Source organism: Ovis canadensis, chromosome 8 (assembly GCF_042477335.2).
Source record: "Ovis canadensis isolate MfBH-ARS-UI-01 breed Bighorn chromosome 8, ARS-UI_OviCan_v2, whole genome shotgun sequence".
NCBI lineage: Eukaryota > Metazoa > Chordata > Mammalia > Artiodactyla > Bovidae > Ovis > Ovis canadensis.
The window spans coordinates 22,112,698-22,138,764 of record NC_091252.1 but is presented as its reverse complement, the minus strand read 5'-3'; the positions used below and the strand labels follow the sequence as shown (position 1 = coordinate 22,138,764).

The 26,067-nt window shown below is 42.5% G+C and overlaps 1 protein-coding gene across 1 annotated transcript in view; it reads left to right on the top strand.

The window, feature by feature from the left end:
* The first annotated feature begins 244 nt into the window (after positions 1-244).
* The window catches only part of RSPO3 (R-spondin 3), a 94,992-nt gene continuing 69,169 nt past the window's right edge, over positions 245-26,067 (top strand). The window contains exon 1 of the mRNA XM_069599023.1: positions 245-1,289. Within this exon, the coding sequence (XP_069455124.1) occupies positions 1,193-1,289 (97 nt within the window). The 5' untranslated portion in view covers positions 245-1,192. The remainder of the gene's footprint in view (positions 1,290-26,067) is intronic.

Here is a 26,067-nt window from a genome sequence, read left to right as displayed (position 1 = left end):
AGAAACAAGAGGAGGGGCTCGAGAAGACGGGGAAAGCGTCCGTAGCCTGAAACCCTCGAGCGATCGGCCCCGGAGGGTGAGGAGCGAGCTGCCGCGGGGCCGGGCTTGCGCGCGGGCTCCGGGAGCCGAGGCGCGAGGGAGCCGGGACGCTCGGCCCCCGGGAGGAGCGGAGCGCGCCCGGCCCCTGGCGGCGGAGACCCGCCCAGCGCGGGAGTCGGCCCCGGGGGGCGGGGAGGGGGGACGAGGGGCGGGGTGGTCTCGCGGCCGCCGGACCTTCCACCTCCACACTCGCAGCCGGAGCGCGCCCACCTCTCCCCGAGAGAGCAGCCCTTCGGAGGGGTCCCACTGCCCCCGCAGTGCCTCCTCGGCTCCCCCCCGCCCCGGGCTCTCGTTCTCCCGCCTTCCTCGCCGCGTCCAGAGATGCTCCGCCGCAGACCCGGGACCCCTTAGGCGCCTCTTCCCGTGCCTCTGCCAAATCGCGACGCCTGTACTTTTCCAGCTCCCTCTTTCACTCTTGAAATTGAAAGTTATTGAGGTCGCTCGGGGTTGTTGCTCCAGCAGTTTCCTTCCCCGCCCCCAGGCTCCCCCCGCCCCCCGCAGCCGCCCCCCTCCCCCTCCCTCGCCCTGTCCCTCCCTCGCGGCCTCCCTCCTTCCCTCCCTCCACCAGTGGAGCCGCTCCTGCTTGCGAACGGCAGAAGCAGCTCGGGGTCTCTCCGCCGGCCCTTGGCCATGGCCGCGGTGCCCACGGCGCCCGCTCCCCTCCGCTCCCGGGACCCCCGCCGCTGCCTCCGCCACCTCTAAAGCCCGAGGGGCCGCCACCGTCGCCACCGCCCGCCCGGATCCCGCGCAGCCGCGGCGCACCATGCTACCTGCGGCCACCCTGGCGAGGCCGCTCGCTGCTTCTGGAACCCTCACTCGCGGCATTGACAGCCACCGCACGGGAGCCCCCGCAGCTCAGGGCTCGGACAGTTTGAAAGTACAATAGTTGGTTTCCCTGACCACCCGACCCCACTGCGTTTGCCATCCCGGCTCGCCTGTCGGATCTGAGTGGAGAAGTTGTCCGCAGCTGGGGTTAGCGCTTGCTCTCTCCATACGCCTAACACCTACGTGTATTTCTGAAACAGTCAATCTTAATTAACAATCAAAAGGAAAAAAAAAAGGAGCAAAGGAAGGGAAACATTATTGGGTTACTATGCACTTGCGACTGATTTCTTGGTTTTTTATCATTTTGAACTTTATGGAATACATCGGCAGCCAAAACGCCTCCCGGGGAAGGCGCCAGCGAAGAAGTAAGTGCAGGCTTTTTTACGCATTTGCTCCCTCCCGCCGCGTTCACCTGTCGGGTCGCTTTTCCTTGACTTGAGTTGGCTCACGGCGGCGGCAGTCCTCCCACCCACACCCCACGCCTGGAGAGGAGGTAACAGTTTAGGGTCCGGTGGTTCACGCCTTCCTTTCGGCCGCTCCTCTCTTGCCCCGCATCTTCCTGGGTGCCATAGTCCGGCGGACCCGGCGCTCCTGTGCTTCCGGCGCCCGCGTAACCGCAGGTTAGCGGAAAAGTTCGCTCCTTCGTTAAGACCAGCTCAGGGGACGTGTGCTTTCCTCCCAAGACTGGGACAGGAGCCTCCAGCCCCCAGGCGTCGCGGACGCCCGGCTGGCGGGATGCCCCTGACCCACTGAGTGCCCGCCGGGGGAGGCGCGGCCGCGGCGCCCGCTCACCTTGCGTCGCCGCCTCGCGTGGGGAGACCTCGCGGGGTCCTCCCTCGGCGCAGGGGTCGCGAAGAGCTCTCCCGCCCCTCGGGAAACCAAGAGCCAGCGCCTGCGCTGCCGCTACCCTCAACCACGCGCGAGTGGAACTGTAGGGCGCGCCGGGCGCTCTGGGTTCGCTTGCCTGCGCGCTGGCGGAGCCGCTCGGCTTACGCCTCGGGGGATCGCGAGAGATGCGGAGCCAGCCACTGGGAGCCAAGGGTGCCAGCTTTCCAGTGACACTCTTGCCTGTCACCCGGGAGGGCTTTCACCGTCTCAGGCCCTTTCAAGTGGGTTCCCGGGGGCCAGACACATGCCGAGGATGGGGTTCCCCTAAAGACTCTGGCTCGCCTCCTCGCTTCCCCTTATCCTGAGTCCAGTTACTCGGAAAGGTTGGCTGGTGTAGCCTTCCTAGGACTGTGCCATAGCTGGAGGATGAAACGGGTATCCCTAAGGGCACCTCCATCGCGGCTTGGTCTGTTTCAAGGTGGAGTCTTCCATAGATGAGACAAACCCGAGAAAGGCACTTCTTGCTCTCGGGAAGCCTGGCGCGCTGGGCGCTCTGGCTTCTGTGCAGAAGTGGGGAGTCCCTTCTTCGCAGATAGAGCCGGAGCGACCCGAGCTCCAGTGTAGAGAGCGCTGGCAGGGACCCGGAGGGAGAAAGCTTCCCGGGGCGCAGAGAACGAGGCTATTGCCTTGACCAACTCAGACCTCCGCCTCCCGGGAGTCAATGACGCTTGGCGGCGCCTGCTCCGGTGCGCAGAGCCAGCTCCCAGCGCTGGCCCGCGAAGCCCCTCGAGGTAAGCGTGGGTAACAGCGCAGAAGACACAGCATGGGCTTGTGTGAGATGGAGATTTAGTAATCGCTTCTCCGCCGCTACTTGTGCCCTGTCCCTGGATGTGAGGGTCCCCTGAAAGCCCCCTTTGTGCCGCTTGCCTAAAGCAGACAAGGTCTGATTCACCTGAAAATTGTCTTTAAAAAACATAGCTGAGCCAAAGCTCCAGGGGCTCCTGCCCAGCCTCACTGCCTCTAGGATCGCGTAGCAAGGGGCAGGAGGGCCTAATCTAAACATGTCAGGGCATCCGATTTATTTTTCTTGGCCTCTGAATGGTTGTAGTCTTCAAAATTCTTCCACCTACCCTTCCACTCGAGCCTTGCGGCTGCCTCACGAAACAAATGGCTTGGGACTCGAGCCTTGCCCTAGTTCCTGGCAGTCCCCAGGTCCCCTTCTTGCAGAGTCCGGCTCGAGGGCACTGAGTCTCTCCCGCAGGTCGATGGCGAGAAAGAGAGATGCTAGGCGCAAGTGCAGCCTCCTGCCTTCCCCTCCCATCTTCCAGCCAGTACCCCACCCGGCGTCCATGGCTCACACCCTCTTTTACCCTACCGAGGATCCCAGGGCCAGGAACCCCACAAGTGCAAGGGAGGGACAGGGTCTTGCGTGTCAGAGTTGTCTCCGATTCCGGGGTGGGGGCGGGGGAGGGCTGTTTGCGATGAAAGGCACCGGCAAGAAAGCTGACCACCCATTGGTTCTCACTTCCCCAGCGAGGATAGCGGTGCAGGAAGCTGCCCAGTGGTGCTGCCCCAAGTCTTCTGAGACCAGAGGGGGATGATGCACCTCTGGGCTTGAACTGGAGAGGGTTTACAGAGTCTAAAGACGAGCTGCCTTTTGATCTGCCTTCATCGTCTCGAGGCCAAGTCAAAGGCGCCCTCTTGTTGTGCAGCGGGGATGAGAGACGAAGTGGGTGGAACTGTATTGAAATTCCGATTGTGCTGTGGGTGTGGGGCCGGGAGAGAATTCCCCTAGCAGGGGATGCTCCTTGCTCCTTCACGCTTGAGTCTTGCCTTTGCTACTGGGGTTTGCTGGTGCAATTATGGGAGAGGGGCGACCCCTTGCGTTCTCTGAGGAGACAGATTCTCTTGGCAGGTGTAGCATGGGGCTTGTTCGGTTATTTTGAGAATGGGGAAAGGGTAAGAGGGTAAAGAGAGAGATTTGTTAAAAAAAAAAAAAATCCAGAAATTCAAGGTCAGATTGCATGTTCACATACTCATTGTTTGGAAAATCTCTGGGGGAAAAAAGTTTTCTCAAGTAGAGACTGGGAAAAAGTTGTTTAAATGAAAAATAAGGTAGTAAAGGTATTCTAGAAAGAAACAGTCTTGCCTCTTTATTCTTCAAGAGACAATTAAGGTATTTAAGGGTATCCATTTTGTCCTTAGAGTTAAATAGCTTCACTATCCTAAACTTTAAAATCGTAACCAATGATAGAAAATTGAGGTGCAAGAACTATTTTTCAAAAATTTTAAAGTGGTCTCTTGAATGTTTTGGTGGAAAAGTTTCCTGCAAAAAAAAAAAAATCATTTGCAGTGTTAAATATTATCAAATATAAGGAGCCATGACTAATCCTCAGATAATGGAGATAAAGGTGAAGGTAAAGTCGCTCAGCGACCCCGTGGACTGTAGCCTACCAGGCTCCTCCGTCCAGGGGATTCTGCAGGCAAGAATACTGGAGTGGGTTGCCATTTCCTTCTCCAGGGGATCTTCCCGACCCAAGGATCGAACCCAGGTCTCCCGCATTGGAGGCAGATGCTTTAACCTCTGAGCCACCAGCAAAGCAGCTATATCAGTAATCCCGGTTTCCCTCAGGCAGCTGGTATACCGTTTATCTCTACTTTGTTGTAAACTAGTTTCTTGTTTCCTTTTATAAAAGAAACATTTTAAACAGGAGTTTGATACTTTAAAAAATACTTATTGCGTTATGGATAAGGATCTGCCTGCAATGCAGGAGGTGTGGGTTCCAGCAGGGGTCAGGAAGGTCCCCTGAAGAAGGAAATGGCAACCCACTACAGTATTCTTGCCTGAAAAATCCCATAGACAGAGGAGCCCGGTGGGCTACAGTCCATAACATGACAAGAATCAGACACAACTTAGCAACTGAACCACCACCACCAGGGCGTTATGGATGAAAAAATACCCATTAACTTTATTATCTACTTGGATTCATATACAGCTCCTAGAGTTGGCTAAGTTGAATTTACTTAAGATAAACATGGAATGCAATCCTCATTCAACAGTCCTCAACCAGAAATGTTTTCAGAGGATGTTACATAAAGAATCCTCAATCCAGTTTTAAAATCATTTCCCACTCAGCCTTTGCTACTTGATAGAGTTAGCTTCTGAATTCTAGATTATCTGCTAACAAAAGTAAAGGTTGTGTTAGCCATAAAAACCACAGTATCTTACAATTCGCCACACTTTTAACTTGAGTTACTTGCTAGGGACCCTAAATAGCCACTTGAGGTATAGAGGCCGGTATTCATATACCCATTTTACAGGGAAAGAACCCAAGAAACAGAGGCTAAGTAATCTATACAAAGCTGTAAGATACTGAATGGAACTTGTCTCCTGCTATTATGCTATATGCTAATCCATGTCTGAGAGTAGATGTCAGGAGTATTAGATAATAAATCTGATTATCTCCAAACCATCATTTATCCTGTGTTTGGAGAATAAGCTCTTATGGTTGACTGGACGTTTTTGAACTGTTCTTTCTATATATTATACATTAATGATTGGTGTCAAAGAGTTAAACTTACCTGATAGTTTGCTAAGTATAATATATTATTTGGTTATTAGGAAGACATTGTAGGTTCATATTATGCCAGAATACTATTGTGAGAAACAACAGATGCCATTATGGTATCCTTTTTATTTGATGCCATCTATTAATTCATTTTTAATTGCTTAGATTCCAGATAGATCCAGATTTTGACAAGCCATTGTATGCATAATAATTACCAAGCTCCCATTGCACAATCTATAAAATTTTTTTAATATTTCATAAAGATGTTTGAAATAAAGGAGTAAGAACACAAGAAAAATTATTTTAATGGTGGCAAACTGAAAAATGATGAATACAGTGGCCATTGCTCATGATATCTTGGTTGTTGAGCCATTCTCTGAAATTATGATACACTCTTGATGATGATATAACTCCCTGGGGAAATAACAGGTTAACTGTAAGACAGAAAAATTGTTCATTCTACTATACTTTTTGTGACATTAATTTTGGATGAAAGTGTCTGGTTTGGAAGTTGACTACAGGGCACTTTTTCACTTGTCCACTTTTGTTACCAGTCTACCTTGTTTTTGAGAGAAACACTGTTTAATGGATGGAGAGATGAGTAAAATTTGCTAGAGAAAATATATTCTGCAACATATCATATGATATCTTCATAAATCAAAGCCCCAAATTCTTAAGTAAGCAGTGATGGCAACATCTAAATATAAGCAAAGATCTATTTTTGTGAATTCTAATTTAATCGTTATTACACTATCAAAATTGTTTCTTAAAATATCTCTTTGTCGTACTATTTTAATCCTTGATCACTTCAATAGAATGATTTTACTAAGAGTATTAAGTATGATAGTTTTTAAATATTGTCTTTTTAGTCCCAAGTTATTCTATGTAAAGTCATTGACAATATAATAGGCATAAAATTGATCAATGTCATTACTTCAGTATTTTTTAAGCATGAAATATGAACAGCCTTTTAGCTTGTAAGTAAATAAGTTTTGTTCAATCGTTTCTCCATTAAATATTTCCTGGAATTTAATATTTTACAAGTTAGGTCCCCAGAAAGTGATGAATGGGGAATTACAATATGTAGTTAATTTTGATTTTCAAATTATGGAGAAACTCTCACCACACTACTGCAAAACAAGTTTATTAATCATCTGATCACTTGAGGCTATTTCAATCTGAACAGAGATCTCCAGGTTGCTACTATTTCAAATATTTCTAGTTAAGTGGTTAATCTTTTCTTTTAAAAAAATGCCATCATTCTTTTAAATTGTATGTATTATTGATAGAATACTGTATGCTGTAAGATCCCTATGTAGAGGTAAGATGACATGACCCCTCTGCAATTACAAGAATAAACTGTCAAAAAATAAAACTATTCCACATACAACAGTTTTCTAAATCATCTTCCCCCTGCTTTATCTCTATCCAAATGTTTCATTTTGGACATTGTCCTAACCTCTCTTCCCACTTCCTTACTATTCACTTTCCCCAGCCCCCAAAACATTTTTTTCCAAGTAGTGAATTCTTGAAATGCCATCAGAGTGGGTATTATGTTTCATGAAATGTAAGAATCAACTTTGGTTACCATTAGGAAAACATCATTCAGTTTTGAGAGCATGGTAAGGATCATGTAAGACAGTGTGTTGAAATTATATGTTTTACTTGGTTAGGACTTTTTCTTCTCTGAACAGTGCATTGTACACTGGCATTTTTTTGAGAATGATCATTTGTAAAAGCATTGCATCATAAATTATATAGATTTTTTGTTTTTGCCTTGCTTTTGATTTTGAGGAAAGATGTGGGTTGCTTTCTTAATTGTGAATTTTTTCTTAAGGTTTAAAATGATTGGATTTATCTTAAATTTACCGTATGTTGGCCAACCTAGTAAGTTTGAAATGCTTTGTAGCTATATCTTAGCAAACATATAGCAGAGAAACATATAAAGTATAAAATACATAGCTGTAAAAGATGCTGTCCATTTTTTCTATTTGTTTAGTTCTGTCCATCGATCTTTCCATTCAGGGTTATTACTAGTATTCTGATTAAAGTAGTTATCCAACACTGCTGAAAAGAATGGAATGTTCCATTCTCAAGGATGGTAGGGGTGCTGACGATGCCACTGAGTATTAAGAAATCCCGCTTTCTGCTCTGAGGGTATTTCAACAACATGAAACTTTTAAGCAAAAGGCCTGAATTCTTTTTACCTAACTTCTCTTCCCACTTCCTCACTATTCACAATTATTCAAACCATAAAAAGTTTGAATAATTTCAAAAACTCATTTTAAAAAAGACATGTTTGCAGGTGCCTCTTATCTGATAAGAATGTTTCTGCCTTATTTGTAATCTTGGCAAGGGAGCTAGTTACCATCTGCTGTCACTAAAATTCTTCTGAAAGTTTTTAAAGAAAATTTAATGGTACTAAAGGATATGATTGCCCAACTAAATACATATTTAATAGCCTTTAACTCTCTTTATGCTTTATGCCTTATGCAAGTATCCAACCCAGTCTTCAAATTACTACTTTATTAGGCTTCCTTCTGACCTGAATAATTTGATGGATAACAGCAAACATACATAAATCCATGGTAGAGACGGAGACCTAAGATATCACTGAAGGAGAATAAGACTGAGAAGTAGAAGACCTGGGTCCTAGGTCCAGCGCTGCTTGTAATATCTGAATATCCCAGGCAAGCCCTTATACCACACAAAGCTTCAGCTCCTCATCTGTGAAGTGAGGGGGTTGGTTAAAAATTTAGAGCTAAATGATTCTTATAGTCTCTTCAACCTTTAATCTTTTGGTATAAGAGCATGAAGCATGAGCAGAAGTGGGGAGTTATTTCTTCTAAACTTAGCTATCTTATTTAACTAAGTTTAGTAGATGACGAATATAAATGAATATAAGAAGTATTCATTTCATTTCAGTTCAGTTCAGTTCAGTCGCTCAGTCATGTCCAACTCTTTGCGACCCCATGAATCGCAGCACGCTGGGCCTCCCTGTCCATCACCAACTCCCGGAGTTCATTGAGACTCACGTCCATCGAGTCAGTGATGCCATCCAGCCATCTCATCCTCTGTCGTCCCCTTCTCCTCCTGCCCGCAATCCCTCCCAGCATCAGAGTCTTTTCCAATGAGTCAACTCTTCGCATGAGGTGGCCAAAGTACTGGAGTTTCAGCGTTAGCATCATTCCTTCCAAAGAAATGCCAGGGTTGATCTCCTTCAGAATGGACTGGTTGGATCTCCTTGCAGTCCAAGGGACTCTCAAGAGTCTTCTCCAACACCACAGTTCAAAAGCATCAGTTCTTCGGCACTCAGCTTTCTTCACAGTCCAACTCTCACATCCACGACATGGCCACTGGAAAAGCCCATCTATGTAGCACATGAACTGCTTCTGCAACATGCCCACCGAGTAATTGTCTGGCTTCAGTAACAACCAGTTAGGTTGTCCATCCTTGACTAGATGGACCTCTGTTGGCAAAGTAATATCTCTGCTTTTCAATATACTATCTAGGTTGGTCATAACTTTTCTTCCAAGGAGTAAGTGTCTTTTAATTTCATGGCTGCAGTCACCATCTGCAGTGATTTTGTAAATTCATCATATAAAGATTAATAAGTAACTTATCAACATAGAGACTGAATTAATTATGGTATCCCACACATCCCCCACCCCATCACAATTTCTAGTGCCAGAAGACTATAACCGTAGCGTCAGTCCACACACTCCATCTTCAGCAAGTTCATTTTGTCCTTAGACATAAGAGTCACAGGAAACTGGTTTGGAATCCCAACCAGAGAGATGCTTCAGAACTCCCTTACACGTCAGGCTTTTAGAAGTGGCCTGTGCTGGGGGTGGAAGTGGCAATTACAGTGGCCCAGGTTTAAGTGATAAGACCCTGTGTTATGATAGTGACTGAGCAGAGTGCGTATGAAGGGAGAAGAGGGAGAGAGCCTTGTTTGTCACCACACTTTGGAGTAAAAGGGCTCAGATCTGGTGAAAAGCAAGGCACTTCATCTGGGCTTCCCTCGTGGCTCAGCTGGTAAGGAATCTGCCTGCAATGCGGGAGACCTGGGTTTTATTCATGGGTTGGGAATATCCCCTGGATAAGGGAACGCTACCCACTTCAGTATTCTGGCCTGGAGAATTCCATGGACTGTATAGTCCATGGGGTTGCAAAGAGTCAGACACGACTGAGCCACTTTCACTCACTTCAGTTCATCTGTTTTAAGGGGCCTAATATATCATTCTCAACATATGTGCCCTTTTTGTGCACATAAGAGAGCGGTCGCTGGTATCAGGAGCTTTAATTTTACATTGCCAAGACTTCTAACTGAAAATCATACTTGAAAGTCTCATCAACTGTGGCACTGTATTAGTTTGCCACAGATCTTAGGGGACCTAAAAAAGTTTATAGTAAGGGAAGATGTTTCCTTAAAGAGTAAAAGAGATTTTTTTATATCGTTCCACTTGGATCTAGCATCTACTCATAGTATTCTACTTTCAAGCAGATTTTTCAAAGTACACTCTCTTAAAATAAGAAATTTTCCAGTGGGGAAGAAGGGAGGGAAGGATAGTTAGGGACTTTGGGATGGTCATGTACACACTGCTATATTTAAGATGGGTAACCAACAAGGACCTACTGTATAGCACATGGAATTCTGCTCAATGTTACGTGGCAGCCTAGATGGGAGGGGAGTCTGGGGGAAAATGGATACATGTATATGTATGGCTGAATTCCTTCACTGTTCACCTGAAACTATCACAGCAGTGTTAATCGATTATATCCCAATAAAAAGTTTAAAGATAAAATAAACACAAATTCTCAGAATGGATTGAAACTTGAAGAAATTCAGTCCATCTATGTAGCACATGAACTGCTTCTGCAACATGCCCACCGAGTAATTGTCTAGCCTCAGTAACAACCAGTTAGGGCTTCTCTGGTGGCTCAGACGGTGAAGAATCTGCCTGCAATGCAGGAGACCTGGATTCGATCCTTGGATTGGGAAGATCCCCTAGAGAAAGGAATGGCAACCCACTCCAGTGTTCTTGCCTGGAGAATCCCAAGGACAGAGGAGCTTGGTTGGCTACAGTCCATGGGGTCGCAGAGTTGGACATGATTGAGTGACTAACACTACTACTCAGTAACAACCAGGTCCCATGCCTTTGCTTGCTTCTCCTAGTCAAGTTGGGTCTTCTGTATCAGGAAGCAGGATATATTTTCTAGCATGCCTGTTCTTCTGAGTAACTGACAGGGGCATGAGATTGAGATTTAGTTACCTTAAAACTTCTTTCTAAAATGAATACACAATAATTCAATGCACCCTATTCACTCCCAAAAATTGCCCTTAGAAAACTAGCTGGTAAGCACATTTATAATTATACCCCAATACAAAGCACATTCCTGAGAGTAAGTGGTAAAGCAGCCCCCATTTTATAACCACATAATACAAGCCACCACCACACAATATAAAATCACATAATTTGTGAAATGCTTATTTTAGAACACCCTTTTCTTAACATATGCTTGATTAGCTGGTAAGAAAAAGAGCAGCTATTTTCCCATTGTTATGTGCCCTCATACAATGGGACTGCACTTATGTGAACACGGTCATCTCATCAAAGGCTGTCCTGTAAGAAGAGGCAGAGTCAGTCACATTTAGATAAGAAGAGGTGAAATGTTATGACAAAGTGTGTATAGATACCTTGTGGCAGCTATGGTTTTATAGTCCTCAGAACCACTGTTATATTCACATGCATTCTGTCTGAACGTGCATTTGTATTTATTTATTAAAGTGAGTAATGTGATGATGATGATTTTAATAGGTGCTGTGTTTTAACCACGTGTGGGTGCCAGACTCTGTCCTTGATGTTTTTGCAAATATTATCTCACTGAGTGCTCACACTTAACCTGTAAGTCAGGTGCCAATGGTCTCATATCAGTTGCCTGAGGTCACTTGAGTAAGATGTGGTACCTGGGATTCCAGCCCAGGACTGACTTCAAAACTCATGGCCTTCCTTGATTTTTTCATGTCACTTCAGCTGTTGGGATTGGAGTACTTGAAGCAATCATGGCAGGGGATGGGACGGGGGCTCTCAAACCCTACCCTACTTTTTTTCTTTCCCTAACTCTCATTGCTTAGTGTCTCTTCCTCCTCATTTAACAAACCACAAGCCTTCTTCAGACTTTTACTCCAGAGGTTACTTCTGGTATTCTAATACTCTTTCCCGCATCTCTTTCCTTTCTTGGTTGTTTTTCCTCTCCTTTCTTAAACCTGCCCTACTGATAGTTTTTAAACATAGGAAGTTGCTTAGAAGCAATAGAATAGCACAGTTTATATGAAGTACTTGAAGATTATTCTTCCCATCTATGGTGTGCAATTCAAGAGAAGACTAACTAAGGCATGAGAATGTGGGCAAAGTCTGTAATTTTGCAGTTAAATATCAAAATCGTTCTGTGTAATTTATAACCACAATAGATATTTCACTGGCTAGTGTTTGTTATCCAGAAAAGTTATCTTTATGGTGCTTCATAAAATCTCTTATTTATATTCCTTTTACCATGAGCATTAACAGTAACCTCCACCCTGAATTCTTGCTTTATGGGCCTTGGTACAGTGATTTTCTACCCTAACTTCAAATTAGAATCACCTGGGGATCTTTAAAAAAAAAAGTCAGGCTCCACCCTAGACCAGATACAACCATCTCTGGGGATGGGACCTGGACATCTGCACTTTCGAAAGCAATCCTGGTGATGCTAAGATGCAGTCAAAACTGAAAAGTTCTATGGAAACCTTCATCTGAGGATAACACTGACAACTCAACAATTTGAAAACAATGCCCATTTCTTGAGAGCTAGACAAACAACATAGACTTGTAGGGATTATGTTAAGAGATGAGATCTGTGTCACGGAACAGATAGTAGTTTTAAAATGTAAAGCATTTGTTTATCTGATAGCCCCAGATTGTCAATCAGGTGAGTCCTGTTTAAACTTGTGGCACTGACTGGTGCAGCCAAGATCATGTGATTTAGAACTGTCTTGTTCAGAGAGTCAAAGGAGAGATAGCAGAGTGCACACAGTGGGGCATGATGGAGGGCGTAACAGACACTGCTGTTGGTTTCCCTGACGGGAGCCTTGCTGCCGAGAGAAGTGGACTCAGGAGTCAGGGTGCTTGCTGGTGAACTACAGCAGGGGTGAGGGAGGCAGTAAATAGGATGGAAGATGAGGCATCAGCCATGCCAAAGATGTTTTTTCAGAGCTACAGAATCATAAACAACTGTTTTCATGTATCACCAGATGATTGTGCCCTAGAGTCCTCTTTGTTTTCAGGAAAAGCGAAATGGTTAGGAAATAGCCTCTAATAAGAAATAAACATCTTTTTCTTTTATGATTTCTACAATTCCTGACTAACTTTAGATTGACTACTACTGGTGATCAATGAAACTACTATAAACAGCACAGTTTTAACTCCATCTTAATGGGTGAAGTTTTGCAGTAAGTTGTTTATTCTTGAATTTGCTGTTCTTACTTCCCCCCCTAATGTGCTCTTCTTCAAGTGGTTATCTTCATTAAATCTTGTTTATTATTCTTTTCTAGCCCACGAACGATGTTCAGACCTTGCCATAAACCAGGGAAAACTCCATGTAAAAGTGAAGTGGAAGTCTGGGCTTCCTGTCAGACTTAATTCTGCTTGTTAAGGGGGCTCCTTGGGAGAATTTGGGTTCCAGGGAGTCACTAGGCCAAATCCCAATAACCACAATTGCCAAAAGCAATTAGACTGAGGAAAGCCAGGCTTTGGGGGCAGAGGGTCATCACAGCACGCTTGAGCCATTGCTCCGTGGTCAGACCTAGTTACTTGTCCCTGGGGATTGGGAGCAATCATGAGTTACAGGCAGCAGGAAGCCCACCAGAAAACAATGCTTTTCCACCAATTTTTTTCCTCAATAGGTTATTCACGCTACGCATGCACGAGATGGAAACATGCCGCCAGTATACGTGCCCAGTGCAAATCACGGTCATCTTATAAACCACCTTCTGCCTGCATGAGGGCAAACCACACATACAGAGCTCCAGCTGCCACTACTGCAAGCTCTCCTCCTCCCTTCCTGAGTAGATAAAAAGAACTCAAGGAATGCCGCCTGAGTCTTTGTACAAGAGGTGTCCGATTAGGATGGGGAGGGAAGGGAAAGGAGCTTTGTAAACATCCTAAGGTCAATTTAGATATAACATTACTGAAGTAATATTTGGAAATAAGAAAATAGAAGTACATTACACAGGATAGGAGCTCTAAAACCTCCAGAGCTAGGAAAAGACCAAGAGCAAACTTAGGATTTCTTTTACTGAAAACAATACCATTTTGAGGTGTGGCACTGTCAATAGCTAAGTCAAAATTATTAAGAGCTAAGTGGTGCTCTAATTTTAAGCTCTCAATATGTTAGAAAGTAGAAGTTCTAGTGTTAAAGAACCTTCCTGTCAATGCAGAAGATGTAAGAGAAGTTGGTTTGATCCCTGGGTTGGGAAGATCCCCTGGAGGAGGGCATGGAAACCCACTCCAGTACTCCTGCCTGGAGAACCCCATGAACAAAGGCGCCTGGAGGGCTAGAGTCCACAGGGTCACAAAGAGTCAGGCGTGCCTGAAGCAGCTTAGCATGGGAGAAGATTGTTAAACCTTGCTATAGGAAAATATTCAAGTAGCACATATGTATCTATCCTGAATCATCTCAGTGAAAGTTCACCTTTGAAACTATTGGCATTGCCTCAAATACCCAGAAAGGTTATTCTGTCATCTCAAGTGGATCTTTAGTTGAACAAAGATACAGAGTCCCCACTGATCAGTGTCCTAAATGTGGTAAGTCTGACAGTCTTTTATGATTCAGAATGACATCAGTATATTTCAGTACTCCTGTAATCTTAAACCTTAGACTCCTGTGACCTGAATCTCTCTTTGTTTAAACATGTGGATGGGTGATATTGCTTTTTTTAAATCCACAGAAAGGCAGGAAGTCAGATTGTTATTCTTGCCAGCCTTCTGTGGCAACTGGCAATCCCCAGGTAACACTGGGCAAATAAACTCTGACCTTATGCCCTTTGCCAAAGAGTTATCATGATCTGCTATCAATATGATAGCAGTTTAGTGAAATCATGTATTTTATTTTCTTTGGTCTGAAATTTGACCATGAGCTGATTTAAGAATGGAAGAATCTTAACTTTTGGAAATTTAGCAGCAAAATGTGCTTACTTGTATCATACCTTTTGATGACATGTAGTTTCTGCCATTAAATACGAAAGATATAGACTAATATTGCCTGACTCTTGAGAGTCTTGAGAGACTCTTGAGAGTCCCTTGGACTGCAAGGAGATCCAACCAGTCCATCCTAAAGGAGATCAGTCCTGAGTGTTCATTGGAAGGACTGATGTTGAAGTTAAAACTCCAATACTTTGGCCACCTGATGCAAGAGCTGACTCCTTGGAAAAGACCCTGATGCTGGGAAAGATTGAAGGCAGGAGGAGAAGAGGCCGACAGAGGATGAGATGGTTGGATGGCATTACTGACTCAATGGACATGAGTTTGAGTAAACTCTGGGAGTTGATGATGGACAGGGAGGCCTGGCGTGCTCCAGTCCATGGAGTCCCAAAGAGTTGGACACAACTGAGCGACTGAACTGAACCTGAACCTGAATGTTGCCTGGCCACAAACTAAAGGACCACATATTGAGCCGCTTCCCTGGTGGCTCAGACAGTAAAGAATCTGCCTGCAACGTGGGAGACTTGGGTTCAGTCCCTGGGTTGAGAAGACCCCCTGGAGAAGAGAATGGCCACCTACTCCAGTATTCTTGCCTGGAGAACCCCGTGGACAGAGGAGCCTGGTGGGCTACAGTCCATGGGGTCGCAAAGAGTCGGACACAACTAAGCAACTAACAGTTTGACTTTTCATTGAGTCCCTGAAGATTTGTCTCTTACAGATTTCAGTCTTATTTTCCAGTGTATGACCTATTTGTTGATCTCAGTTTAAAAGGACCCTCATTACTATTAGGTAACAAGAAGTAAAGCCCAAAGGTAGTGTCTTTAAGCCCCTCCAGTCTCAATTCACACTCATTTGATGGCAATATTAAGATGTTAACTTGTAGCCCCCTCCACAAAGACTAAGGTAATTTAAAATAGGCAGTGTCTCCTGTAGCATATTTCTAAGACATCCATCCAGCATTCCAGTTCTGTCCAGAGCTTGATGTAAATCCAAGCTTTTAACATAGATCAGTGGGATTCCCTTGGAAGCCAGCTAGACTTGCAGGATCATGTCGATGCATTCTTGGCCCTAGTACAATCAATGGCATGCACCGTTCTCCCGAGCATGGAGCCTCCAGGAGCCGGCCCTAATTCGAATGTGTTTGCAGACTTGTGAGCATTATGTGCCCATACCTCAACATTTAATTTCCAATAGAATAAGGGAGATTTCCAGCAAGAGTAGCTCTAGACCGTCTCAGGCTGCGTCTACTCTTTTCAGTACCCACATGGACATCTCATTGACTTTCTCGAATTCATTGTCAGCTGTTTGCCTTTGAACTTAATAAACTGCCCATACTATAATGGCATGCTTACAAACCTAGAAACCTTTGTGGAATCATTTTTTAACCAAACTACTTCATTCATAGACTTTGGGGGCAGAAATACCATCATTCACCAGATAAGAACACATTTCAAGTGAAAATTGCTGAGATTTTCCGGTGCAGGATATTTTCTCTGCCCTTTCTAGCCCAAACTTACTTCCTCATCCACTCCTTAAATTCTAAACCATTACTAAGATGAGTCGAATAGCCTTAATTTTAGGCTCTTCCAAAGAAAAAACAAACACACAGACAGCGGAGTTAATTTATAAAACACTGCTACATTTATCTTGGCAGGTTTCACCTTCTCTCCTGTCTAACTCTTGCATGCTGACTCTCTCGCCTAGCAATTCATGGAGGGAACAAGACATTTCTATATATTAAAGCACCTTAAGGGCCATTGCCTAAAATGATTTCAATGTTTCTTCACACTTCCTGTATAAGATTCTTTCGTCATACACTTTTTTTTTTTTTTTTTTTGCTGTGTCTCTGAAACCTAAACCGTCCCTTTTACTTTAAACCTAAAGCCAATGGAGAACCATTTTTACAAGAGCAATAAATGAAAGTGGCTGTTCAGATACTTCACTTGAATTGGTCTACACACTGAAGTACCTTTTTGTTAATACAAACCCCTCATGTTCCAGCAAGAAGCTTCCTGAAAATCTAGGACTGCTTAGGATTAGACAACCAAGCACCAGGAATCTCCCCTCCCCCTAACACCAGCTCCCTGCTCCTGGGAGTATGCCAGCAATTTTGCAGGATTCATTCTGACAACTGTTCTGGTGTAAATATTTAGAGAAATCCTTTCCATTAGAGATGAAACAAAGTGTAAGTAAGTGTTCCCAAATGATAGATCTTATTAATGTTTGCAACAACAAGCCTTATGCTATCTGATGCACAGATTCCAATATGGGACACTAGAGAAAAAGGTGAAGGGGAAAAAAAAAATCAAGACAAGAGTTAGATTGAACTGTATGTAACCTGAGCTGCAAAATATTATTTGAAGTTATCTCCAGAGAGATGACATGTTTTAATGTACACAGAATGTAGGGGAAATGAGTTCGATTAAATTGAGAATAGTAAACCTTGGCCACTGGTGTTTTTAATAAAAAAGTGAGGGGCAATTACAGATTTTTTTATCAACCCTGTATTTTTTGATCAAATACAGTTCTTAGCTATTTCTCCATTTTCCCAACAAAATTAAGTGATACATCTGAGATCCTGTCTGATGTAAGTTCTCATTTCTATATTATTCAAGAACTACTAAAAAGGATAATGGCTAGGGTCTAATGCTTATATCAAATATCACTTGTTAAAACAGGGTGGTACCGTAGCCTCAATGGGTAGAAGAGCACTAGTCCACTTCTGTGCTTTCCTATTTGCATGGCATGTTTAAGTGTTTTATATACTAGGGGATTACCCAGCTAAGTAATTGAAAGCATTGGAGGCTTCACTGACTGAATTTTAAATTAATTCCACTATATTGATGATTACTGCGATACTTGATTAGAAAAGGTATTCATCCTTTATACCAGTTGTTGCCACCTTCCCTTGATGATTTAAGGCCTACATTAAAACATAAAAAGCAAAGAATTTTAATTCAGTTTCTATACTGATAAGTCACAATCTAAGATTTCTTATTAGTATATGTAATCTTTTCTTCTTTATAGAAGTAGGATTTTTCTTCACTTTCCATAGGATTTTTTTTCTGCTGAAAATCATTTTAGAAAAGCAATGCTCTATAAAGAATATTATTAAAATATCTACAGTGAGATTTTACTCCTCCTTGTTTTGAGTCTAACTTATTATGACAACCATTTGATGCTGAGTCTCCAGTTGGATCCCACTTGAATCCTGTATTTGTTGATGATTTAGCAAAGAAAATAAAAAGAGATTTAAGGAAGATGAAATGGAAACTTGATAAACTTCATTGAAGGAAAATATCTTTTTCCTTGGCTTTTTAGAATCTTGATCTTTGTGAGTCTGGACTATGGTTAGAGAAATGCCACAGTGGAGGGTGGGTGAATTGACTTCTGCTTAACACTCTGCTGTATAATTTAGACAAATCATTTAGTCTGTGATTCAGTTGCAGCCATTATAAAATCTGATTTTTAATCTTTCTTTTATTTGAAAGCAGGAGACTGATCTTGAAGTCCCTGTGACAGTAAGATCAAAGAACTTTCCCTTTTCTCTTTGTAGCATTCTCTAAACTTGACAACTATTCATCAAAACTTCAAGAATATGGAGTTAGGGCTTGAATGCAGCATAAGTTTCTCTTAGTACCTTCATGGGGTTGTTTAGATCATATTTTTAAAAACCAACAAATGGAAAAGAAGTTCTATTGGGGGAAAAGTTGAAATTAAACTTAGCCTGTATTAAAACAGCATAAATTTATTTGTTTGCTCATTCAACAGTTATTTATTGAACATTTAGTATGTGCTGAGGTTACAAAAGTGAGCAAACCACACGTGAAACCTGCCTTCATAGCATATCACAGCGGTTAAGGAAAAAAGAAACATGAAGCCAGAATTAAACAATATTTGGCTTATAGTAAATGAGAACTGTTAAGCACTCTAAGCTGTATAACTTTTCTTTTTTAAGGCTTGCACAAATATAACTGGAAATCAAATTGTTTACAAATAAGCCTAATGAGCATCCAGGTTTTTCTCTGGAAAATAAGGATAGTAGACATACTGTAAGGAAAAACACAGGAAAGTGGAAGACAGATCAACAGAAAACACTGGAATTTATTGAGTCTCCTGGTATTTTCTTGTTTGAAAATTTATGACCGATGAATAGGAGTCATCCTTTAGCATGACCTTTGTGACAATCATAGGAAGTTTGCCATGCAAACCATAAAAGTGGTTGGCATTGTTAGGTAAAGCTTGTAATGGAGCAGTGTGGTTTAGCTGAGTGAATTTCTTTTTTTGGCACTGAACAATTTCTATAGTTGAACTTTCACACTAGTTCATTAACTGGAATCACTTTTATCAAACAAACATTAAAATATTGTGTATTTAAACATAGTGCATTTTTGCTCATATCTCAGAGGCATTTTCCAAACCTTTTATGGTAACCTTTGACCACTACATGGACCATACAATTGGCTGTATTAATACTTAAGGCACCAGTGTGGCAAATGCATGTCAACAAGTTATTTGGATTTCTATGTGAGTCTGTTAGTGATCTTTCCTAACATCAATTGATAGCTTTAAGTCTATCAGTTGCCAGAATTCAGATTCCCGAAAATCACATGGCCCACTTTTCTGTGTGTTATTACTAACTTGTGAAGGATTTTGAGTAAAGAGAGGTGACCCTCAGGCATTTTATATGTGTTCTCATGTAACCTTCACCCCAGTCTTATGCAATATCAGTATATAGTTAACTATTTTAGAAATGAAGGAACTGAGGCTGAAACTAATTAGGAAACAGATCAAAATGACATAGTCAACAAGGGTAGAACTAAGTGTGTACCCAGATCTTCTAAACTGAAGCACTGTTTTCTCCATTACACTCTGCTTTTCATTAAGTCCATTAACCAAGAAGGTCAGAAGAGGCTGAAGTGAGGGAAATTCTCTTTCTGCTACTGAGACAGAACTACTAACGCCTTCTTAGACAGGTGAGGTTGAAAGAGTAAACTGGGCTAACTGGCGGAAATGGTTACTTGGGAAGTAGAATAGAAGCCTTTAAACTGTTGTTACAGCAGGGGCCTGATAAGATCACAGCTGCTCTTCTGAAAAGTCCTCTGTCACTGCTCAACAGGAGTAAAAGTGGTGGCAGGAAATGGGAAGGTGTGAGCTCTGCTCATAGCGAAGGGATTGAGAGGAGAACGGGGAGGGCGCTCTAGCCAGTGGGTGGAACCATTTACTGAAACTGAGAATGCTAGAGAAAGAGCCATGCGGATTAGGTGTACAACATGCTTTAAGAGCTAGGAAGATTGGGGGAAGTTATGTCTGTGGCATAATTCCCTTATGTAACTTAAGAGGGAAAAGAAAGGCCAGAGAAGTGAATTACTTGACCAAACTCACTTTGCAGTGGAGCCAAGAGTAGAAACAACTCCTGTGGCCATTCTGTAACACCAAACACCGCACAGCAGATGGTTCCAAGGACTGATATTCCAGAGAAGTGCTCTGTGGATCTTCCAGCAATCTGATTTCCTATTTGTTTAATTAATGGTCATTTCAAAGAAAATCATCTGTTCACTGGCTATTTATTTCACAATCTCTTCATTTTCTTACTCCAAGATCTAAACCTTAAAAAGTCCCTAGTGTAACAAGACTCACAAGAGGACACAATTAAAAAAAAAAATAACTCATTTATACATATTCCCATAAAATAAAGTTGTCAGTTTGCTCGTCAAATGTATTCTTATTCTGTTCCTGGGAATGGTAAGTTCAAATCTGGCCCTGAGATGGTAGAGTACCATCATGCCCATTATTAACAATAACATATCAATATATTAGCTTGGCCAAAAATTTCATTCAGGGTTTTCCATACGATGTTATTGGAACATATTACATCTTACGGAAAAACCGAGACGAACTTTTGGCCAACCTAATAATTTTGTATAACTTATAAGCACTTTTTCATATTTGTCTTGATTTTTTCAATACCCTATGAAATGAGCAGAGCAGGTTTTACTGTCCTTTACAGATAACTCTCAAAGATGTTAAGTGATTTGTATAAACATCATAAAGGTGGTAAGTGGCAAACCTCAGCTTCAGGTTTCTTACAGGTGAATATGTCCTTTGTTTTACTGCAAGTTTATAGCCTTTCCTGCATTGGCAGAATCCTCTTTTATCTTCCTGTGAAATTACTACTATTAATAAAATTTTCTTTGAGTCTGACAACAAAGGCATATAAATTAGGGGAAATCTTTGTTATGGATGAGATTATTCTTACTGATTGATAAGGTGAATTGGTGGTTCTTTAAGGTCGTTTCCCATTGTAATACCCAAGCGTGAGCTCATCCGGGAAGGGGGGATGTGGGGCAATTCTGAGGGAAAAGGATATCCCCAAAGGGGGACCATTTTAAAGAATGAACAAAAATGCTTTTAAATCTAAGAATAAAATTCTAAACCCATGACTCCCTCAATAGTCCTTATAAGCTAAAAGAAACTAAAAATAAAGATTCATAGTAATATATTAATTTATAAAATTATTAAAGATAAAATGCTTTCCTATTTTGTTATTTCATTGTCTACAATAATTTACTTTTGTTATATATAAGATCATGAATTAGGACCTTGAAATTAGCTTCCTGATTAAAATTGACTGAGAGCTTTCTGATGATACAGTATCCAAAGTAACATGCTTATTGGGGGCATGATGGAAAATGAACCAATTTGGATCTCTTTTTGTTACTAAAGATTTTGGCTCTATACTCTCAATGGAGAGTGATCACTTGTCATGGACCACAGGAACATTTCTTTCATCCAGTGAGGAAGATAGAATATCAGAGGTATAACAGTCAAGTGTCTGTGCTCCTACTCTGGGCAATATTAAAGTAATGCTCAAAATTCTCCAAGCCAGGCTTCAGCAATATGTGAACCGTGAACTTCCTGATGTTCAGTTGGTTTTAGAAAAGGCAGAGGAACCAGAGATCAAATTGCCAACATTCTCTGGATCATGGATAAAGCAAGAGAGTTCCAGAAAAACATCTATTTCTGCTTTATTGACTATGCCAAAGCCTTTGACTGTGTGGATCACAAGAAACCGTGGAAAATTCTGAAAGAGATTGGAATACCAGACCACCTGATCTGCCTCTTGAGAAATCTGTATGCAGGTCAGGAAGCAACAGTTAGAACTGGACATGGAACAACAGACTGGTTCCAAACAGGAAAAGGAGTACGTCAAGGCTATATATTGTCATCCTGCTTATTTAACTTCTATGCAGAGTACATCATGAGAAACGCTGGACTGGAAGAAACACAAGCTGGAATCAAGATTGCCGGAAGAAATATCAATAACCTCAGATATGCAGATGACACCACCCTTGTGGCAGAAAGTGAAGAGGAACTAAAAAGACTTTTGATGAAAGTGAAAGTGGAGAGTCAAAAAGTTGGCTTAAAGCTCAAAATTCAGAAAATGAAGATCATGGCATCCAGTCCCATCACGCCATGGGAAATAGATGGGGAAACAGTGGAAACAGTGTCAGACTTTATTTTTGGGGGCTCCAAAATCACTGCAGATGGTGATTGCAGCCATGAAATTAAAAGACGCTTACTCCTTGGAAGAAAATTATGACCAACCTAGATAGCATATTGAAAAGCAGAGACATTACTTTGCCAACTAAGGTCCATCTAGTCAAGGCTATGGTTTTTCCTGTGGTCATGTATGGATGTGACAGTTGGACTGTGAAGAAGGCTGAGTGCTGAAGAATTGATGCTTTTGAACTGTGGTGTTGGAGAAGACTCTTGAGGGTCCCTTGGACTGCAAGGAGATCCAACCAGTCCATTCTGAAGGAGATCAGCCCTGGGATTTCCTTGAGAGGAATGATGCTAAAGCTGAAACTCCAGTACTTTGGCCACCTCATGTGAAGAGTTAACTCATTGGAAAAGACTCTGATGCTGGGAGGAATTGGGGGCAGGATGAGAAGGGGATGACAGAGGATGAGATGGCTGGATGGCATCACGGACTCGATGGACCTGAGTCTGAGTGAACTCCGGGAGATGGTGATGGACAGGGAGGCCTGGGGTGCTGCGATTCATGGGGTCGCAAAGAGTCGGACACGACTGAGCGACTGAACTGAACTGAACTGAACTTTCCAAGACCTGTCTCCACAATGACTAATCACAGGGAAATGAATATCAGGGAATGATCTCAAACACTGGAAAATGTAATGAGATATTGATCCTGTAAGAAATTACACTTAGTGTCAGCATTTCAGCTCTCTTTGGTTTTGGAGAACTCTTAGCTTCCATTCCTAAGTTCTCACATGCTCAGGTGTAATGATTAAACTGCTGGATCACAAGCACTGTGATTCCCAGCTCTGTGTTCTGAACTCATATAATGCAAGAACCACTTTTCCTAAAGTCCCATCACCTTTCAAAACCATGATGTATCCTTGTTATCGTCATGGTCAACTCCTTGGCCTGCTTCCTATGTTTAGTCTTAACTGTCTCTCCCCTCTATTTCTCTCCATAAATTTTACATTCCAGTCAAACCAAAAAATTAAAAACAAAAAGAAAAACCCAGAAGAGTGCCACTAATGCTAGGAGATCCTTGTTAAGACACCAAACTCCATAAACCTCAGCTTTTGCTCTTTGGGGTTTGAATTTTCTTTTTAATGAAATGAAGGGGGTTAGGGTATTATTCTTTATGGTATCTTGTGAACCTGTTAATATGCCTTGTCCTGCGCTATGGCTTTGGGATACACAAAGAGAAATGAAACAAGTCCAAGCCCCAGGACCTCAAAATAAAACAATCATTTTTACTTACTTTTCTCCCTCCCTCACCACCTGTCCTTCTGGCTTGATATCTGAATTCCCATATCTCAGCTACCACATTGTTTTATGCCTGGCCTCCCAAGTTAGAAACCCCCAACTCAACATGTATTACTCCTTCATTTGCCCATTGAAAACTGATTGTCAGATCCCATCAGTCCTGCCCATCTTCACTGGCAATAACTTTAAGATCTGTGCTTTCTTTTTAACATCTTATTAATCCTGTACTAATTGAGCTGACAGCAGTACCAGATACAGAACAGAACATCCTACTGACTCCCTCAACTTGAGTCTCCCTTCTCCAGTGCATCTCTTCTTCACCATCAGAGAAGATTCACTTAGAACCAAATTAGAGCATGTCTTGGATTTGGCCATAAACAGTTCACACAGATTACATTTACAATTAAATTCAACCCCCCACCCCCACCCCGTTTCTCCTTATTTCTCAAAATCCAGCTCAAATGTAATGTCTGCCAACTAGGTGTTTGCTTTCTGTGTGATTTGTACACAGAGTTTACCATGCTGGCTTAACCTAGTTTGTAATCTCTAGCCATACTGGAAACTCCTAGGTCTTATCTGTCTTTCTACCCTGCTGCTGCTGCTGCTGCTGCTGCTAAGTCACTTCAGTTGTGTCCAACTCTGTGCAATCCCATAGACGGCAGCCCACCAGGCTTCCCCATCCCTGGGATTCTCCAGGCAAGAACACTGGAGTGGGTTGCCATTTCCTTCTCCAATGCATGAAAGTGAGAAGTGAAAGTGAAGTTGCTCAGTCGTGGCTGACTCTTAGCAACCCCATGGACTGCAGCCTACCATCCTAGGCACCAGTCTGACAAACTGTCTTAAGGAAAACAGAAAGCATATAGAGTATGGTCTATGATATTAGGTTGGTGCAAAAGTAATTTTGGTTTTGTCTTGTTGAACTTTGCCATTTGATATTGGAATACATTCTTAAAATGTGGTTATGTTCTACATCATTTTAATGTGCATTTCTTGCTTTATGTTTTTTGCTAATGAATTATTACTTGCTGTTTATTTTATATGTATTTTAGACTATGGAAATGGTGTTAGACAAACCAAATTTCAGCAGTTTTCTTATCTGAGTTCAAAATGGATTCATAAAGCAGCAGAGACAACTTGCAACATCAGCAATTCATTTGGCCCCAAAGCTGCTACTTAACATACAGTACAAAGGTGGGTCAAGAAGTTTTGCAAAGGAGATTAGAGCCTTGAAGATGAGGAGTGCAGTGGCCGGCCATTGAAAGTTGATTAAGACCAATTGAGAGGATCATCGAAGCTGATCCTCTTAAAACTGCACCAGAAATTGCCAAAGAACTCAGTGTCAACCATTCTACAGTTCTTTAGCATTTGAAGCAAATTGGAAAGGTGAAAAAGCTCAATAAGTGGGTGCCCCATGAGCTGACCACAAATCAAACCAATACTTGTTTTGAGGTGTCATCTTCTCTTATTCTACACAACAACAATGAACCATTTCTCAATTGGATTGTGACATGTGACAAAAAGTGAATTTTGATGACCAGTTCAGTGGTTGGACTGATAAGAAGCTCTAAGGCACTTCCTAAAGCCAAACTTGCACCAAAAAAGTTCGTGGTCACTGTTGGGTAGTCCGCTGCTTCTCTGATCCACTACAGCTTTCTGAATCCCAGTGAAACCATCACACCTGAGAAGTATGCTCAGCACATCAATGAGATGCACTGAAAACTGCGGTACCTGAGCTTGGCATTGGTCAACAGAAAGGGCCCACTTCTTCTCTACAGCCACAGCTGGCTGCATGTCACACAACCAGTGCTTCAAAAGTTGAATGAGTTGGGCTACCACGTTTTACCTCTTCCACCATATTCACCTGACCTCTTGCCAGCTGACTACCACTTCAAAGCATCTCGACAACTTTTTGCAGGGAAAATGCTTCCACAACCAACAGGACTCAGAAAACGCTTTCCAAGAGTTCATCGAATCCCAAAGCATGGATTTTTATGCTATAGGAATAAACAAACTTATTTCTCATTGGCAAAAATGTATTGATTGTAATGGTTCCTATTTTGATTAATAAAAATGTGTTTGAGCCTAGTTATAATGATTTAAAATTCAGGGTCCAAAACCATAATTACTTTTGCTCCAACCTAATAGTATGCTTCAAAGGGCCCCTAAAACACCTCAAAGAAAGATATTTAACTAATTAAGTTCATTTGGTATGTTGGATTACTTGAGAAGTATTGTCAAATGAGGGCTTCCCTGGTAGCTCAGACGGTAAAGAATCTGCCTGCAATGCAGGAGACCCAGCTTCAATCCCTGATTCAGGAAGACCCCCTGGAGAAGAGAATGACAACCCACTCCAATATTCTTGCTGGGAAAATCCTATGGACAGAGAAGCCTGGTGGGCTGTAGTCCATGGAGTCACAAAGAGCTGGGCACTGCTGAGCAGCTAAGCATGTGAACTTTGTGAAAAACAGATTTACGTTCACTGTGGGGAGATGTTTTAATATGTTCAATATGATGGGATGCTGTAAAATAATTATATTGTTTGCCCCCAGATATCATACGATTTGTTTTACTAAACATGATTAAATAGACTCTTCTGGGAGAGCGGCTTGAACTAAATCCCTCTAAAGTTCCAAAGGTTTATGATTCTATCAGCTGGAAGCTGGTTAACTTTATGGATGTCAGTGTTCTCATTTGAAATTTAA